This window comes from Plasmodium cynomolgi, chromosome 14, assembly GCF_000321355.1.
Source record: "Plasmodium cynomolgi strain B DNA, chromosome 14, whole genome shotgun sequence".
In the NCBI taxonomy this organism is placed as follows: domain Eukaryota; phylum Apicomplexa; class Aconoidasida; order Haemosporida; family Plasmodiidae; genus Plasmodium; species Plasmodium cynomolgi.
Genome location: NC_020407.1, coordinates 105,975 through 124,200, shown reverse-complemented (window position 1 = coordinate 124,200; position 18,226 = coordinate 105,975). Strand labels below are relative to the sequence as shown.

At 35.0% G+C, this 18,226-nt stretch overlaps 3 protein-coding genes across 3 annotated transcripts; all 3 read left to right on the top strand.

The window, feature by feature from the left end:
- Nucleotides 1–895: 895 nt before the first annotated feature.
- PCYB_141210 (deoxyhypusine hydroxylase) lies at nt 896–1,936 on the top strand (the record flags this gene model as incomplete). The annotated part of the gene is made up of 2 exons (XM_004224592.1): nt 896–1,353; nt 1,375–1,936. 2 exons carry the CDS (start codon nt 896–898, stop codon nt 1,934–1,936), a joined length of 1,020 nt encoding a protein of 339 aa, XP_004224640.1.
- A 2,905-nt stretch (nt 1,937–4,841) lies between these two features.
- On the top strand, nt 4,842–13,456 carry PCYB_141200 (hypothetical protein; the record flags this gene model as incomplete). The annotated part of the gene is made up of 4 exons (XM_004224591.1): nt 4,842–6,662; nt 6,803–8,945; nt 9,080–9,704; nt 10,027–13,456. The coding sequence occupies 4 exons, from the start codon at nt 4,842–4,844 to the stop codon at nt 13,454–13,456; spliced, it is 8,019 nt and encodes a 2,672-aa protein (XP_004224639.1).
- A 1,531-nt stretch (nt 13,457–14,987) lies between these two features.
- Nucleotides 14,988–17,251, top strand: PCYB_141190 (hypothetical protein). Its single transcript, XM_004224590.1, has 7 exons — nt 14,988–15,272; nt 15,862–15,890; nt 15,995–16,054; nt 16,286–16,348; nt 16,463–16,539; nt 16,677–16,722; nt 16,961–17,251. Exons 1-7 carry the CDS (start codon nt 15,197–15,199, stop codon nt 16,994–16,996), a joined length of 387 nt encoding a protein of 128 aa, XP_004224638.1. The 5' UTR covers nt 14,988–15,196; the 3' UTR covers nt 16,997–17,251.
- The last annotated feature ends 975 nt before the right edge of the window (nt 17,252–18,226 follow it).

The window sequence follows — 18,226 nt, the reverse complement described above, 5'->3', positions numbered from 1 at the left end:
GAAAAAGTATATTTATATATGTATATATATATATATATATTTTTTATTGCACGGGAGGGAAATATTTACTAGCATGTATTACGCATATGAAATTAAATTGTGATGCGTATTTTCCCCCTTTTTTGTTGAGTAATTATGAAATAATTTTTTTTCCAGAAAGAAGGAAAAAATAAGCGTACGTTTTGGAAAAGCGCAGTGGGCACGAGTGTCACGTTGGCGCAGCTTGAAGGAGTGAACATGGAGTTGTCATATGGGCATCCACATATGTACGCACGTTTGTACGCACGTTTGTATGCATGATTATATGTACATTTACGTATACGTATGTAACGTGTAGTATTATTAGGCATAGGGGAAAAAATCACGCGTTACAGCTTGGTCATGTTCACGCTTTGATATGCCAGAAAGGGGGCACATGAACATATCCTTGTTAAGCCAACGGCAAAAGGCAGTCCCAATTCTGCTCAGCTGGTATAGCAGTGTTCGCCTTTTGTTGCAACATTTTTTGGTACAACACTTGGCACAACACCTGGCACAACGTGTGGGCACCTGTGCGCAGTGATTGCCTTCCCTTTTTTGATACGATGGGCAAACGTCAGACAGTACTTAAGAGACTCCGCGCGTTTCCCAACAATTGATGAACCACCACTCACTGGAATGTTTTGTTCATTAAGAAGTAATTGCCACCGTTTGATACCAAAAAAAAGAGTGTTGCTGTAAATATTTGTAGCGTCACTTGAGAGAAAAAGTGTTCGCATAGTGACGTAGATATATAACGTAAAGGAAAGAGCGTGGAAGGTCAGGCACCATTTTCAAGCTGCTTACTAGCCATTTATTCAAAAGTAAGAATCAGATAGGAGTGCATTTTATCCAGGGAGAAGAAGGCAAAAACAAAATGACAGGAAGTATTCACAACAGAGGAAGTCGCCTAATCCAGTATGAAGACAGCAGCAATAAAGACTTCATCAGGAAATACCTAGTAGAAACAAGAAATGAATTTATAGAAAAGCAAATGAGGGCATTGTATGAATGTAGAGAAATATACAAAGATGATATAGACGAAGTGATAAATATTTTGACCTACGCATTAGAAAATAATGATAGCGTCTTATTGAGGCATGAAGTAGCATATGTTATAGGGCAAATAAGTAATGAGAAATGCAATGACATTTTAATCAAGCTGCTAAACGATACGGAAGAAAATTTAATGGTTCGACATGAAGCTGCTGAAGGGTTAGCTGCAATAGGAAGTGATTCAAATATTGAAGTTATAAAAAAGTTTTTAAATGATGAAAAGGTAGAAGTTCGAGAGACATGTGAATTGGCTCTCAGTTCATTGTTAGAAAAAAATAAGTATGCTGTATGTTCATGCAGTAATAAAGATAACATAAAAGAAGCAATAAAAAAAAAACGAAATGACGAATTTGTTTCAAAGAAATTCAACACAATAGATCCAGTTGTATTTACATCAAATGATAATGCCAAAAGTGTTGATGCACTTATTGAAGACTTAAATAATGAAACGGTTCCGTTAAAATTAAGATATGAGGCTTTATTTAAATTAAGAGATATGGAAACTGATATGTCCATAAACGCTTTAGGAGAAGTATTGATAAAAGATAAAAAATCCGCAATTTTTCGACATGAAGTTGCTTTTGTGTTGGGCCAAGCATTGCATTTAAACTCTTTGAAATATTTAATTTCTTCGCTGCAAAATGTTGGGGAACATGAAATGGTTAGACATGAGGTTGCCCTTGCCCTAGGTTCTCTCGGAAGTTTAAATATAAATTCGCAAGAATATAAAAATGTTCAAAGCGAAATTATAAGCACTTTGAAAACCTTTTCGAAGGATGCCTGTAGAGTTGTATCTGAGAGTTGCCTGGTTGGACTGGATTACATAGCCGAGAATTTAAACATGGCAATAGAAATAAATTGATTCGCATTTTGCTCGTTCCCATTTTTTTTCCCCCGCCAGTTTTATGACCCATTTCTAACACATATGTGTTTTTGTGCCTCTATTCATTTTGGTCATTTTTGACTGCACCAATTTTTTGTGTACACCTTTTAGATGGCCCCTCGTGTATCCCCTTTTTTTTGAGTTCTTTTTCAAATTCGAATTTGTTAAAATAAAACCTTACGTTTAACGCGTAACATCGAAAATGGAGAAAAATGAAAAAAAAGAAAAAAATTTCCGTACATAATGTAACCTCACCATGCGAGGTGCCCCCCACGAGATGCCCAATTTCACCCCGAAACGGGGCTCCATTTTTAATTTTTCCATTTCGTTGCTGCGTTCACCTGTTACGTGTATGTACGCTTGCACAAAACGGGAAAAAGTTGAATGTAAAAAAGGAAAGAAAAGTTCGTGACCCTTTCAAATTGTGGTAATAAGAGGATATGCCAGTCGGGGTGTAAACGATACTAACTGAGCATGTCTAGAAATGTTGCCTGCGTTTTGAGTGCGCCCCCCATTTTTCACGCAAATAGCGGGAGTGGTGCAAAATGAACAAACAAGTAAAATGTTGTAGAAATGCAACAGCTTCGTGCGGTCCAAGAAAATGTTCCCAATATGGTGTTAAAGATTGTAATAAAAAAGGAGCATTCATCCAGTTAAGCAGCGTCGCACTGAGCAGTTTTTGTTTTCTGGGAGAATGTACGGCAATACGAGATATGCTCCCGAGTTGTTTTTTTCTCCTTATTTCGCTTATTTTTTTTTTTTTTTTTTACCCCTTTTTGGCTAGTTGGGAGCAGGAGCCATAGGGCAGCAACAGATGGGGAAATTTTTTAAGGCACAATAAAAACACTGCATATTATGAAATGGATGTAAATTCATGGAACGCAATTTTTCCCCATGGCCCTCGAGAAATGATGCCGTTCACCTTTTAACATGGGTTTTATTTTGATCTTTTTTAAAAATGCTTAAGAGTTCGGATACGTACACATACATGATACATAAATAAATCAACACAAGTTTTACAGTTACGTAGGATTGTTTTTCCATTTTGGCATTTTATTTTTTACTCCACCTATTTGTATGCAAAACTTGGGTGAAAATGTAAAAAGGTATAATGCCTTTTTCGTTATGCATTTTTGTCACACTTGTGTTTATCCAGCAAGGGATATTATGCAAACAACAGGACGTTTAATATAATCCCGCGTGCAGGTGAATTACGCGCAACTGAGATGTTGACATATGCATGTATGTAAATTTTTATGTAAGTGCGCAAGGAGGCAGCAAAAGTGAGAGTCCCTTGCATGCTGAATTGAATGCGCATGTTTTGTGTATGAATTATTTTGCGAAAATATGCACCTTGTCAGAATGTGCATTTTGCATCTACAAGGGGGTAAAATATAGGCATTTCTGTGTATACATTCAAACGTGTGCATGTACACAAGGATATACGTGCCTACCCGTTTGTTTGCTTGTTTATTTGCTTGTTTATTTGCTTGTTTATTTGCTTGCGTGTATTTGCGTGTTTTCCTCAAAGTGGAGAAAACATATCCCCCCGGGATTTCTTACTTTTCATGTCTATGGCAAAAATTTGCACAAAGGGGGAGCAATATTTAAATGCACATTCTTCTGTTTTTAAAGTTTTATAAATACTTTTCCTCATCACGGATTTAATGTCTTAGCGAAAATTTCTACATAATGGATGCATTTTTAAGGCATAACTCTTATGTACACTCCATATATGTGTTTTTATGTGCGAAGTGCCTTGGCAGCACTTAATTGTTTTTATACATCCTGTCTACTTTTTTTTTTTTTTTTTTGTTACAAAGGGAAAAAGTAAATATTACGTCAATTTAAATTTAAATGCACATTTTTAACATTTTAAAGGAAGAAAAGTAAACAAAATGTACCCCCCACCCAAAAAAAAAACAAAATAAAAAAGTAAAAATAACTAAAATGAGATATACCCAAACTATGCTTGCACATATTTTAAGCATAGCTTGAAAGAGAAGTACACGTTCTGCATTTTTTGGCTACATTTTTTGCAGGAAAAGAGAAAGATAACGAACAGTATGTTAATGTATACTTTATAAAACTGTTTCCGTGAATTCTTTTTTGTTTTGCTTCCCCTCCTCTTCAGGAAGTTCGTTAGCCACACTGGGCATGTACAATTTGTGCATTAATCAAAGAGATACAAATGGTGTGCGGACTTTTGTGTGCGTGCTGGTACATTTATGTAAGTATATATATAAGTAATGTATATACGTACGTATATGTATGTCCCTATGCTTACATACCTGTGCAGGGGCATACCCATGCATTTATTCGCATGCAAATGCATATGTCAACTCGGTTAAACACCTGCGTTTGTATAGTTATTTGGAGTAGATAACTGCCCAGCATTTCTTTTTTTTTTTTTTTTTTTTGTTCGCCTCTAAAGGAGGACATAATGAATAAGGGCAGTTTTCCCGTACAGTGGAAAAGAAAAGCCCAGTTATTTTTTTATTTTTTATGAATTTTTTTTTGTTTTTTTGTGCGTGCGACTCGGTGAGCTAAACTGACATGAAGTAACCACACAGAATGAGATAACAGGAAGACGTTGCTCAAATGTAGGAATGAACCCCATGAAAAGTTTTTATTATGCCACATGATAGCATTTTTTTTTTTTTTTTTCTCTCTTTTAAACTGTACTAACATCAACAGTGCGGCCTCATATGCCAATTTTTTTGTAGTCATTTTTTTTCCCCATTTTTTGCGAAAAGTTATAAATACGAATAAGAAAAAGGCACAGGAGGGAGAACAGGCAGAAGAGGCAATGCGAGAAGAGGCTACATTGGGTTAGGAAAAACGATACAGAACAAAACAGATTGGCCATATTTTACACATTTAGATGGAAAATCAATTCAATGCAAAATTAGAATGTGTTACGGATTTTAGCTTATTTGAAAAATTAAAAAAATCGATCATAAAAGACAATGTGAACGAACTGTACATATCCTCGTTAAGATCCATTTTGGAAAAGTTAAAGGACCCGGTTGTTGATACCAGTCACATCATTTGCAATCACCAGTATGCAGAAGCGGTTCTCTTTTTTTACGCAACTTTAATTATTGAAAAATATGAATTCGTTTCTGTCTTTTGTGAAGATATAATTTCAAGGAACAGATTTGAAGATGTAGTGGAAAATTTAAAGAGAATAAAAGTGAAACATGTGGAGAGTTTGAGTAAGATAAAAAAAATAATTATTGAAAATATAGACAACTGTGAAAAGTGCTTGATGATTTATTATCTGTTGCAGAAGGAATTCTTAGAAATGATGTCCATGTTTACAAAAAATGAGGAAGCATTAATAAATTTCGTGAAAAGAGAAATTTTCAAGTTCAATTTTAATCGACTATTTAATAAGATAATTTGTCCTGTGGAGTATGACAAGGTCGATTCTGTTGTACTAGAGCTTATGCTAAATGGGGGGAAAATATTTCAAGTGAATGATAATTACCAGTTGGAGACGAGCCAAATAAATCAGGAAAACCTGAAATTATTCACGGAGAAATTTCTAAGTTTAAAAAATGACAGTATATATGATATTATAAAAAAGTATGCCCACCATGAGTCGCTAATTTTTCTTTGCAATCTTGTCCACATGGAATTTAAGAAGTGTAAAAAATTGTTAACAAAAGTGAATGGTGAAATGTGTAAGAAGGTAGGTTATCCAAATGATGACTTAAAAAATTGCAACGAGAACGAATCGGAAGAAAATTGGGATAACTATAATATCACAGAAAATTTGCAGTCATATGTGTATGTACATATATTCCTCCTTTTCCAACATAGGGAAGTGGAAAATAGTATAATAAAAGTTCTGAAGGATAAAATTATCCTTTACTCGTTAATGCTGAACGCGCTGAGATATGCGGATAATTTTGTTCAGTTGATAATTTTCAAAATTATAAATTTTACTTTTATAAATGACGACAACTTTTTAAATGATTCAAATAAAAAATTGATAATATCCATTTTGTCTTACTGGGTCAAGCTAGCAGACGCTTGTATTATTAAAATGATAAACACGAGTTTGCCTGAGGGGAATGTCGGTTCGAATGTGCAAAAAACTGATAATTTTTTTTTAAAAAAAAAATTTTCAGACTATGACATATTGAAGTATATACAGTGTTTAATCAGTGCAATATATCTACTATCCCTTATTAAGAGGAGGAGCAAAACGGAAGCGTCTAATTTGTTAGCGGAACAATCAACTCTGCAAAAGTATAAGCACAGTATGGCCTTTTATATGAATGAATATAATTTAGAGAGCTTATCCTTGAAGGTCTTTTTTACAAAGAATGACGTGTATGACTATTTCTTGGGTATCCTATTTTCAGAAAATAAAGAAGTAATTAATAAGCTGTTTAATTTAATATTCAAGCTGTTGCACTTTGTAAAAAATTCCAAGTTGTACATTTCGAAAAACACCAATATAAAGAATAAATATTTTGAGGAAGCCACTACATTTTCTTGCATAAATATTGTGTACATTTTGGACGTGACGAAAAGGATGTTTTTGAATTCGTTCGAGGTTGATGAGTATACAAAAAATTTGTACAAAAAATGTCTGAGAGAGAGAAAAAACGCCTTTGATTGCATTGTTTTGCATTCCTTTCCGCAATTTATTAGCCACAGGGATTACTACATGCGTTTGTACGCAATTAAGGTAATTCGAGGCGGCTTATATTTTTTTTCATATGTACACATGCGCTTGTGGTTGTTTGTAAGAGTGGAACATTCCACGAGTTGCTGAAAAAGATATACATTATTTTTCTCCATTTTTTTTGTGCATGTGCACTCTTGCAGGTTTTGTCAACCCTTTTGTCTGATTCTGCCATTCGGGATTCACTGGAGAAGAATACAATTTTTGAAATCTTCGATTCGCTCATGAGCATGAAGTTCCATAGCGATCAACAGAAAAGGAACGATGAGAGGAAGAACGTAAATATTTTGCTACTGCTCCTGTTGAAGGCAAATATAAGGGACAGCAAATATTCCAGTAAAACGACAAATATAATATTTAGCGATAAACAGAAAGATGTTAAGAAGTACATTGCATCCATATGCGATGATGGTTTCCCCCTTCTAGATTTGAAAACCATGTTTGAAAATTTTTTTGTCTTGTTTGTAAAATTAATCAACGTTATTTTAAAAAGGGTGTTGTCCCTTTTGGAGATAGAAAAGTATAAAGTGCTATTTATGAATGTCTTCGAAATTGTAGAACTGTTTATGAAAGAATTAAAAAAGGAGAAGAGCAAAAAATGCAGATCCTTTTTTTTTTCCGCAGCTATGTATTTTTCGCACGTGATTTCGAATAGCATATATAAGTCCAAGGTGCATTCCTCTGTTCCTTTTCTGAATAAGGTTTTTAGCTTAATTAAAAATATTGAAAATTACGTAGATTTGATGTATGATGATTTGGTTACGTTTAAGGATGCACAGGAGGAGCTCTCCGATGCGGGTACGTATGAAGAAGAACTATCTGAGGATGGAACTTATGAGGAGGGGGTAACTGAAGAGGGGCTGTTTGACGAAGGTTTATCAGATGATGAGGTGTATTATTCTAGTGATTCAAATTCAAAGAGCATAAAGGACATGCACATGCTCTATTTTTATAGTAACGCGTTTTGTGAGGACGAAAAGGGGGGAGAGAAGAAGGGATCAATTGCTGCTACCCCGGATAGGAACAGCACGAGCAATCGGAACGGTGGCGCCACTGGGGGTCTGCTGCACCCTGTTAACAAAGAGGAAGTAGAGAGTTCCAACTCAAATGGATTAAGCAGGTTCAAAGTTTTCATGAATAGATCAATTACAAAGAGCAAAGTGAATGAAGAAGGGATTTACAACTACATGCACAGTTTTTTTTTTCTATGCGTAAGTAATGCAAGTATGAAAACTAGGAGGCATGTGGTAAAATCGTACGACCTGATCACGAAGTATATCATGAAGGATGAATACAGATTAAATAGAGTCAAAAAGAAAAGCGGAATTTTTTCTCCGCCAGTTGTAATTATTAGAGATGTGGAGAACGAAGACAAAAGGTATAATATAACAGTTGATAAATATGACTATATATTAAAAAGCTACATAGTGGACTTTTTCAAATCGAAAAGGTACATGTACATTTTTTTATTGTCAGTCTTCCAGTTTAGTAACATAATGATTTTGTATTTAAAAAAAACAAATTTCATAAGCAACGATTTTGATGAAAAATTTGATGTGCTAGAATGCTTCATGCTGGTAAATTCGAAGACTTGGTTTTATCTGAATGTTGCGATTGAATGTGTACAGAAATATTTGAACAGGAGAAAAGTGGATCAGTTCTTACTGCGAATCCTTAATTTAATAATAGACAACGTGTGGAAAATTATCATATTCATGGTTTTTAATATAAAAATAAAAACCTTTTCGATAAAGTCCAAAACACATTCTATACGTATTTTCTCAAGAGACTCTTTTTTTTTTTTTCTGAACTTTTTTTCCACATGGATTTTGTTCATCAGAAAATTTTATTCAAAAGGGGAACCTTTTCCCCCGGATGTTATACTACCTGAATTATTCTTCAGGAAATTTAGCAGTCTCTCTATGCAAATTTTAACCATCTTCAATTTTGTCGAATCGAACTTGTCCTCACTTAGTCATCATGAAACGAATGCATCATTGTTAATAAAGCAGAAAGAAATTATGGGCAACATCTTAGATGCATTGATAGGTCTAGCAAAAGATAAAGCACCCCCTGGACATGAGAGCGATTTGAATAATCTTCTCCAGTTTAAACTAAAATTGAACAGTTTGGCAACACCAAAAATTGTCCAGGAACTGACTCATGTCTGCGACTATGAAGCAGTGTTTACTAAAACGAAGCAAATGTTAATCCGTAAGGAGAAAAGGAATGATTTATTCGTTCCAGGACCAGAGGCTACGGAAGGAAGCAGCACAGCATATCTGGGTAGGTTTATCATATTAAGCGACTGCGTGTGGTGAGACGGTCATGTGTACATATATGTATATACATATTTACATACATATTTGCATACATATATATATATGTATTTATTTTACTTTTTTTCCCCTCCCGTGCAGCCCCCAACGCAGCGAACCTAGCGAACAATAACGACCCCAGTCGCAAACTGCACACGCGCTCCGGACAGGAGTATAACTCGGATGGTTTTACGTGCAGAAACGCGAAGGAGTTTGAAGCAGGAAGATCGAGAGCAACATTGGGAGCAACATCAGAAGTAGCGTCAGGAGTAGCGTTAGGAGTAGGTTCAGGAATAACGTCAAGAGCAGTGTCCAGATCGGCATCCAGGTCTCACTCACCCTCTAACAGCCAAAGTTCAAAGGATGGCAAATGCAAAGAAGTTGAAGGAAAAGAAAACCAAGCTAATTTCGACAACTTGTCAGAGGAAATGAGAAAAGAAGCAGCCTTAGAGAGGGCCAAAAAAATTTTAGAAAAAACGGCTGCCTTCAAAACACAGAAGAGAGCCATCGTACTGAATGAAGCAAATGCGAAGAATAACAAACATGAATATTTTAAAGAGATGAAGGGAAAGAGATTGGAAGCAGAGAATAGCATGAATAAATATTATGTCATGTTGCAGGAGTTTCTCAATTGGGACTTTAGCTGTTTGGAGAACATGCAGAAGTACAAGATGTGCATTAATGAGGAGATCCCCTTGCGATTCAAGAGCGAGGAAGATTACTACAGGTGAGGGAAGGAGAGGCAAAGGGGCTGTGCGCGAAGAGGCAGTACAACAGAGAGGCTATGCAACAGAGGCGGTACATCTACTGGGTGAACGCAAACAGTTATGTGGACCATTTTTTTTGATATGAAACGTGCGCAAACCTGTCCAGATGCTGCGATTATTCCATCGGCATGCTGACCACCCGTGCCTCCGACTATCATAGTGTTTCCCCAATTTTTCCATTTCATCTACCCAAACGAGATAGTACGTGGTGTGTATTTTCTTAATTACCCTTCTTTATGTTCCGTCCCGTTATACTTCCTCCCCTTTCCCCCCCTTTTGCAGATTTTTTAAACCTATGGTCCTGGAAGAGTGTAGGTGTTGCATCGTTAACAAAATGACGGGCAGTACACACAAATACGTTCTAAACTTGGTAGCGAAGAAGAAAACGTCGTACTGGATAGAATGGCAGATGTCGTTAGCAAATGAGAACAAGGCAATCGCCGATAGCTTAAAGCCAATGGATTTGATTGCATTAATTCCATTCGAAAGTGAGAGCAACGTTTTGTTGGATAACGACAAAGGGACTGTTAAATATCATAATTTGAAAAAGATATTAAAATACAATAAACATTTAATAGGGTTGGTAGATTTTTCCATGAATAAAACGGAAAATATGTGCGACGTTAAGTTAATTAATGAAGACATTTTTCCTCAAAAATCGGGAAATGAAAAAAATAGATTAAAATTAAATTGTCTTACGTGTAATAAATTCAATGCCTATTTTTTGTGTAACTTAATGACAAATATAAGAGAATTTCAGAGTGTGTATTTGAGTAGGAACTCCTCCCTATTTAACATAGTTCTAAACCCTACGTTGTGTAATAGCAACTTGAAGGAAACAAAAAAGAGGTCCTTTAGTAATGGTTGCTTGAATGAAGAAAATAGGGGAGCGAATGACATGTGGAGAAATAATTTAACCAGCTTGGAAAAGTACATATTGAATGTTATGAAAGATTATAATTTATTAAATGAGTCTCAAATAGAGGCCGTTAAAATGGTTTTTCTAAATAAAAATAGCATTTCGTTAATACAAGGCCCACCAGGTACAGGCAAGACGAAAACAGTTATTGGGATTATATCCGCTTTGTACGCAATTATTAATCACAGGAATAATGAGGAAAAAAGAGAACTAGCAAAAAAAAAGAAGGATTGTGCTTATAATGAGCAGAGCGAAAATTGCAATAAAAAAATTTTGGTTTGTTCCCCCTCCAATTCTGCAATCGATGAGATTGCCAAGAGGGTCCTAAATGATGGGTTAATAAATTTTGTCAATATTGGTGAATCGAAAAGTGGTGGCAAAAAGAGCAGCGGCAGCAGTAGCAACAACAGCAGCAACAACAGCAGCAACAATAGCAGCAACAATAGCGGCAACAACAGCTGCAATAACAGCATCAACAGCAACAATAGCAGCAACAACAGAAGCAACATGAGCGTATTTTTGGGCGGTGGCCAGGTTAAGGGTGTAACGAATTCAAAGATGAAGAAAATGCTGAACGCACAAAATGCACACAAAAGAGTGAAAAGCGGGAGTGCAGAGGAAAGCCGTACTAGGGATAGGGACTTCCGAAAACAAACCATCACGCCCAAATGCATCAGAATAGGTATATCGAAGAGGACACATGAAGAAATACAACCCATTTCGCTAGATTACATATTCAGTAAGAGAAAAAATATGGAAAAAAACGTGTACGAAACGCGCTTTAATGATAAAAAGAATAAAATGTCTCTTTCTCTGAAGGCGATAGATCACACATGTAACAGAGTGGAAGAAGTGAGAGGCAAATTAAATCACAACGATTCTAAGAAGTACTGTTTCGATTTTAACGAAACCAAATCCAAATCATCATCGCTTGAAAAAATCGAAAATGTAAACGATTTTTTTCCAGAAGAAATTATAAATAATGTGGATATAAAATATTTAGAAAAATTGTTATACCTATTTAATGAATCTTTTTCTCATTACGAATGGAGTTTGGAAAAACTAAAAGCAGAAAAAAAATGCTTTGACGAGAAGAAAAAAAAACTGATAGATACCGACAAGGAAATAGGTTCCTTCTATGCAAATAGTAATAAAGACAATATGGTTTTCGAAAGTGAAGTGATATTTAGCACCCTATCAGGAAGTGCATCTCCCGTAATTGAGAACTTAGAATTTGAATATTTAATAATAGATGAAGCTTGTCAGTGTGTGGAATTAAGTTGTTTAATACCTTTCAGATTAAAAATTAAAAATGTAATTATGTTGGGAGATCCAAAGCAATTGCCAGCCACCACATTTTCGTCTGATTGTACAAAATATGGGTACAGTAGATCATTATTTGAAAGGCTGTTATTGTGTAATGCTCCAAACGTTTTGCTGAATGTGCAGTATCGTATGAGAGAAGAAATTTGCTGCTTCCCGAACATGTATTTTTACAAGGGGTTGATAAAAAATGATGAAAATTTAATGAACAAGCCGTCATTTTATTTGCATTATTTAAATCTATATGGGTGTTATAAATTTATCAATATCGAGGGAATAGAGTCCACTACATGTCATAAGTCGTACATTAATTATGTGGAGGCCTACTTCATATTCAAATTAGTATTATACATTCACCACTTTTTTAGTAACAAAAATGATGAAAATCCAATTCCTAGTTTTTACAAATTATCTGCTAATTTTAGCTTAAGTGATATAGGAATTATTTGTCCGTACCTATCTCAAGTGCATTTAATAAAAAGAATGTTTGAAGGTTATTTTCCATCGAGTAGCTCTCCAGAAGTTTCCACGGTGGATGCGTTTCAAGGGAGAGAAAAGAGCATCATCATTTTTTCTTGTGTGCGTTCAAATCGTCAGGCGCTGGAAATGTTTAGAAACAGGGATGAATTAGAAAGTGAAAGTGGGAATTTTTATCCACGTGGGAAAAGGGGAGGTTATCGTAGTTATAGTGACCGCAGTTTGGATGACACCCCTTTTGACGACGCCACTTCGGATGATTCCTATGTTGACGAGTTGCATACGAAAAAGTGGTTCAACGTGGACCGGAAATGTGTGCCAACTGAGAATGACTTCAAATCGGTACATAATAAACGTGGAAATAATATCGGGTTTTTAAAAGATGAAAGAAGATTAAATGTGGCTCTTACCAGGGCGAAGGATTGCTTATGGATAATAGGAAATAAAAAAAATTTAGAAAAAAACGCCATGTGGGATTCGTTAATAAAAAATGCAGTTGCAAGAAATTATTATTCAGATTTAGATCTAAATTTTGGCCGGAGTACCACAGAGGAAAACATAAAAGGCATAATTGATACGTATTTTTCTCAAATTGGTAAGAATGCAACGGAAGGGAAAAACTGCAAAGATGGTGAAAATGACATAAATCACGAGATATTTAGCTCATCCAATTCTGAGAGTAGCATAAATGGATTAAAAAAAAATAACGGAAGTCTCTTTAAAGAAAGAAAAGATTTTTCGCGAGTAAATTATATCACTGGGACTGAGAAAAAATTGAAAACCAACATGAATGCGAGTACCGTGCCACAACGTGAATTTATGTTCAGCAAGGCTTATACTGGCAACAGATATTGGGGGAAAGGCGAAAATGGAAAAAATGGAACCATGAAAAATGGTAATTTTGGGAAGAACGTGAAAAAAAGGCCAAACGATGGCAGCAGAGAAGCCGAGCAAGAGGAACTGTTCCTAAAAAAACGGAGACACAACTACTGAGAAGTTTCTGTGGTTACTTGTCCGTCATGTGTACTTCATAAAAATTAAAAAAAATTCGTCATCATGATAGGAAATAATGCGGCTGACAATTTGTTAATATTCGAATAACATCAATATGGTTAATGGCTCATTTGGGGGATTAGTGACGGCGCAGGAAGAAACAAACGCGTATGCCAAGTAGGCAACTCCTGGGTGTCGTTAAACTTTGGTTTCAAATGAAGGGAGGAACTGGGAAGTGTTAATAATTGCAAAGACTGCGGACAAATATTTTTCTAATTAATAATTTGGAATGTTACTGCTTGTTTGATTTATTTTATTTTTTTTCGCATTTTTAAGATCCCTTTTATGTTAAATCAAAGTAGGAATGTGCGATGTACGAGCACGACCTATTTGTTAATAGCGGTATTTTTTTTATAACTATAGCTATAGCTGCTTTGAAGGGCGTTGTATACATAGAACGCCCACTATTTGAACAATTTTTTTTTTTTTTTCTGCTTCGTTTGTTATTCGTTTAATGTTCCTTTTTTAAAGAGGAAAAAACTCAGAATTTGCGAACACATTTGCCGCGTCCTTTTTATTGGGACCTTTGACTTAATTTTGCCACATTTTTATCAAGCACTTTCTCAAACCTTGGTCTATGCCTTCTCGTTTAATGAGAAATTGTAAAAGTGCAGCTCATGATTATAGGAACTTTCCTTTTATCTCCTTAAGAAGTGACCACGTTTGTAATTACCTTCTCCAAGTTCGCAAATTGGTCGGATAGAGCTCGTGTGCGTTGCCCTGAGAAGGGGAAAACAAACAATCAAATAAATGGGCAATCAAATAAGCAAATAAATGGACAATCAAATAAGCAAATAAATAGGCACACAAATGAGCAAATAAATAGGCATACAAATGAGCAAATAAATAGGCATACAAATGAGCAAATAAATAGGCATACAAATGAGCAAATGTTGAATGTCTCAAAATAAGAATGTTAGCGCAAAGTATAACCGATGAATGGCCAATTAGGTAATTTAATAAGGCATATGTAAACATGTGAACATGTAAGTATGCACGTGTTGGAGTATCTTTGAAGGAAACGGGGAAAGTCGTTTTTATCGCCTATATCAAGTAATTTTTAACAATTGGAGCACTTCAACGAAGTGCTGTTTTGTCCTTTCATTTTTAAATTGTCCCTTTCCCGTGTAAATGATCAAACAGTTCGTCTATGTTTTGTAAAAACGTGTTTTATCCGTTCTGCGCGCAAAAAAAAAAAACGGAAGGACGAATTAACTGCTTCTCCCAATTGCAAATGGAAGACTCTTGAATTCTCTTAATTTTAACAAAAAGAAGAGAAAATGAGCAACGGTATTTGAACTAGTCCTTTCTGGATCTGTGTATATACATATGTTCCCAATTCGATTATTTAAAAAAAGTTTTCCCAATTGGGAAGATAACGGAGGAACATAAAAAAAGTTTTAAAGGTACATTTCATTTTATGTGTGCATTTTATTTCAAATTTAATAATTGTGTTAAGCAATAATCATTTGTGTGGACATATGGGTCTCTCACTCAACCATAGGGCTTGCATATCATGCTACAAAAATGTGATACATGAATTTTTGTTTTTCGCTTATACGTAATTTTTACGCAGATTTTTTGTAATTTTTCACAAAATTTTTATCGCATTTTTGTTACTTAGTTGCGTTTCGCCCTGCTATCTATCATCAACTTGTTGTTTCCTGTTTTTGGTTAAAAATGGAACATGCCCACAGGACTGCCCTCACGGAAACCGCGGACGATCTGAGGATTGAAAATCAGAATTTTTTGGGAGGTAAGTAAAAAGGGGAAAAATATTAATAACGTCGCAAAGAAAAAAAAAAAAAACACGCACGTTAGTTCCTTCTTAGTTAACTTATATTATTTTACTCCATTTTTGTCTACTTGTTTTGTAGAAGCGGTAGTTCATCATTTTTGTTTCGAATTACGCAAGTGTCATTTTTTTATACGCACTTGAAGCATTTGTGCGTATTTTTTCTCGCCACACCTTCACTGTGCTATTGCGTTAATAGCAAAAATAGTAAGTGTATGTGGAAAAATGAAAAAGAACATGCAAATAAATAATTAATTAGGGAACGGTGGTGCGCCTGGTAATTGTATTTGTGGACATCCTACTACTAGCGAGCTTGGCATTGGATTTAAACGTTAGTTGCGATGGATATTTACGTAAGTGATATTCGTTTACATTTAGTTATGAACACTATGAAATGTGTTATAAATGGGAGAGGGAAGGGGACGAAACACAGTGAGGGCTGAAGAAAGGAAAAACACTTAGCAGCGAAGTGGTGGTACATATTTCAATACACAGTGAGCGAATGAATCTTCATGCACACTATGTTTTCTTGTGTTTGCCTGTTCTACAGGAACATGGATCATAGGAGCAATATTATTGGTAATTTTTTGGGTTAACTTTTAAAAATTTGATGTATTCTATTTTTGAGCATACCATACTCCTTTCTCATCTGCGAAAAACGGCGTGCTTCTTCCCTTCTGTAGAGTTTTTTCTTATTTTCTTTTGTAAAAAGAGTTCAAGTTTTGTTAAAGGAAGACAAAGGGGTAGGTTTTACGAGTTATGCATTATATAGTACTGCGCAACAATCTGTGAAGCTTTTGCGATAGCCTTTCACAGGAAAGAGGGTGATAAACTGGAGGCGCTTTAACGAATAAATAACATGGCTTCTAAAAATGTGTGCCCTATGGAGATCCTCGAATGTATGCCATTCGATTCTCATTCAGTGTAGACCCCCTTTGAATTCCCCTACAACTCATACCCTCCTCTTTTTTTAGCTACTCTCTGAGGTTCTTTTAATGCTAGTGTGCTTTTTGTGGACATACTTTGGGACAATTCAGGTGTGAGCAATCGAATGGTAACTGCCGATCCTTATGTACATGTATAAATATGTACTCTTACGGTGGTTTATTTCTTCAATTGAACCTTTTTTTTTTTTTCCTTGCTCATTGAAGATTAACAAAGCCAGTGCCTGTCAAAAGAGTGCTCCTTACTTATTTTGGGCAGTGTTTACCTTAGTTACTACCATTTGGTAAGAAAAGGAAGAGCCTGCTATGTGCACATATACTATATTAGGCTCATCTATGTAGAGATATCCATGTGAAAAAATTGATTCTATCGTTTTTTTTATTTTTTTTTTCCTTTTTGGTTCCTTTTCCCACCATATAGGTGTTCTATCATAGGACTAATTTTAAGCCTGATGATAATAACAATAGTAGGGGAAGAAAAAAAAAAAAGAAAAAACATACCGCTAAGTGGGGGGAATATAGAGAAGACCTGTTTATGTTTTTCAAAAGAACCTTTTCAATGATAAAAAAAAAAAAGATAGCAAATGAAAAATATACATGATGAATATTGTATGCCTAATTAAGTTTTAAGCAGAAAAAGAGTTTTTTTTTTTTTTCCCATTCTATGTAACACAAATTACAATAACAATTTAAAATTTTTCTTAGGGCTCCTTTTTTGTTGTTCGGTCGAAGGTAGAATAAAATGTAATTCTTTTGTTTTTAATAATTTTGGAACATTGCACATTTCGAAGGAGAATAAAGCAGAGGAACACAAAAGGGAAGAAAAACGCACAGCATGCTTTTAAAGTTACATTTTTTTACCTTTTTTTTTTTTATCCTTTTTGTTTTGTTGTTCATTCTTGCTTAAATTTTATAAAATTAAAATTTAGTTAGAGGACGTGGCGCAGTAGTGTTTGTTCACGTATACACACGCAAGCATGTAAATATATGTGCACGTAAATTTCGGCGGGGCGGAAATGTTATTCAAAGTAACAGAAAATTAGATATGCATATATATATATATAGACAATTATACACACGGTGTACGCGAGGAAAATCGCGACCAGAGCTCATGGTAATTCACGTTTTTTCGAAATTTTTCATGGAACAAAAGAAAGAAATTACTCTTCTTAGTAATGGATAGTTTTTACTTATTCTGTGAGTTTTGCACAACGTTGAAAAAAACGAATTGGGCTACATTAAATGGAAAAAATGGGGCTAGAAGAAAAAATGTAAAAACCACTATGTTGAAAATGTTTTATCCTCATATGATTCAAATTTTGTTAACTTTAGAACAACTAAATCTTTATAAGAAAGGTAGACGATATAAAACAGTGCAGGAATTTCCCACAGCGTTGAAAAAAGGAATTTAGTATAATTCAGGAAAATGACGCTTCCTTTTGATCTGCGTCTGCTATCAGAACAAAGGAAGTTATTTTGTTTTCGCGAATTTGCGTACAGCGCGCACATATATAAGTATACAGATAACTTACACTTATGTATACTCACAGGTGGGCGTGGGCAGTGTGGCGTCAAAACAACGGAATATAAGAATCGTTTTTGCAGGATTTACTTAATCACTGTTTTCCGTTGGCCATTTTATAGAGACCCAGTGATGATTCATAATATGGACTATCATAAGATGGGAAAAATCACATACCGCGTTCCTCCAATTAGCTCATATATATAAATTTTCTTAAAAACACAACCTAAGAAAGTAGGTTTTATTCCATTTTCTCAAATTCGCCAACACTTCATCGCAAATTAAAGAAGAGTGCAACACAATGTGGAAAAAGAAGATATAAAAGAAAGGGCGAATGAATTACAGGGAAAGAAAAATTTTTGACTTAGCGATTTTGTTATAAAATGTGGTATATTCGAAATAACAGTTTTTATAAAACAACATAACTGCGGGCACATTTGCTTCAACTA

Coding starts and splice junctions, on each gene's coding strand:
- PCYB_141190 (XM_004224590.1), top strand. CDS start 15,197: ATGGAACATGCCCACAGGACTGCCCTCACGGAAACCGCGGACGATCTG. Junction 16,540..16,676: donor ACCTTAGTTACTACCATTTG/GTAAGAAAAGGA, acceptor CCCACCATATAG/GTGTTCTATCATAGGACTAA. Junction 16,723..16,960: donor GCCTGATGATAATAACAATA/GTAGGGGAAGAA, acceptor AATTTTTCTTAG/GGCTCCTTTTTTGTTGTTCG.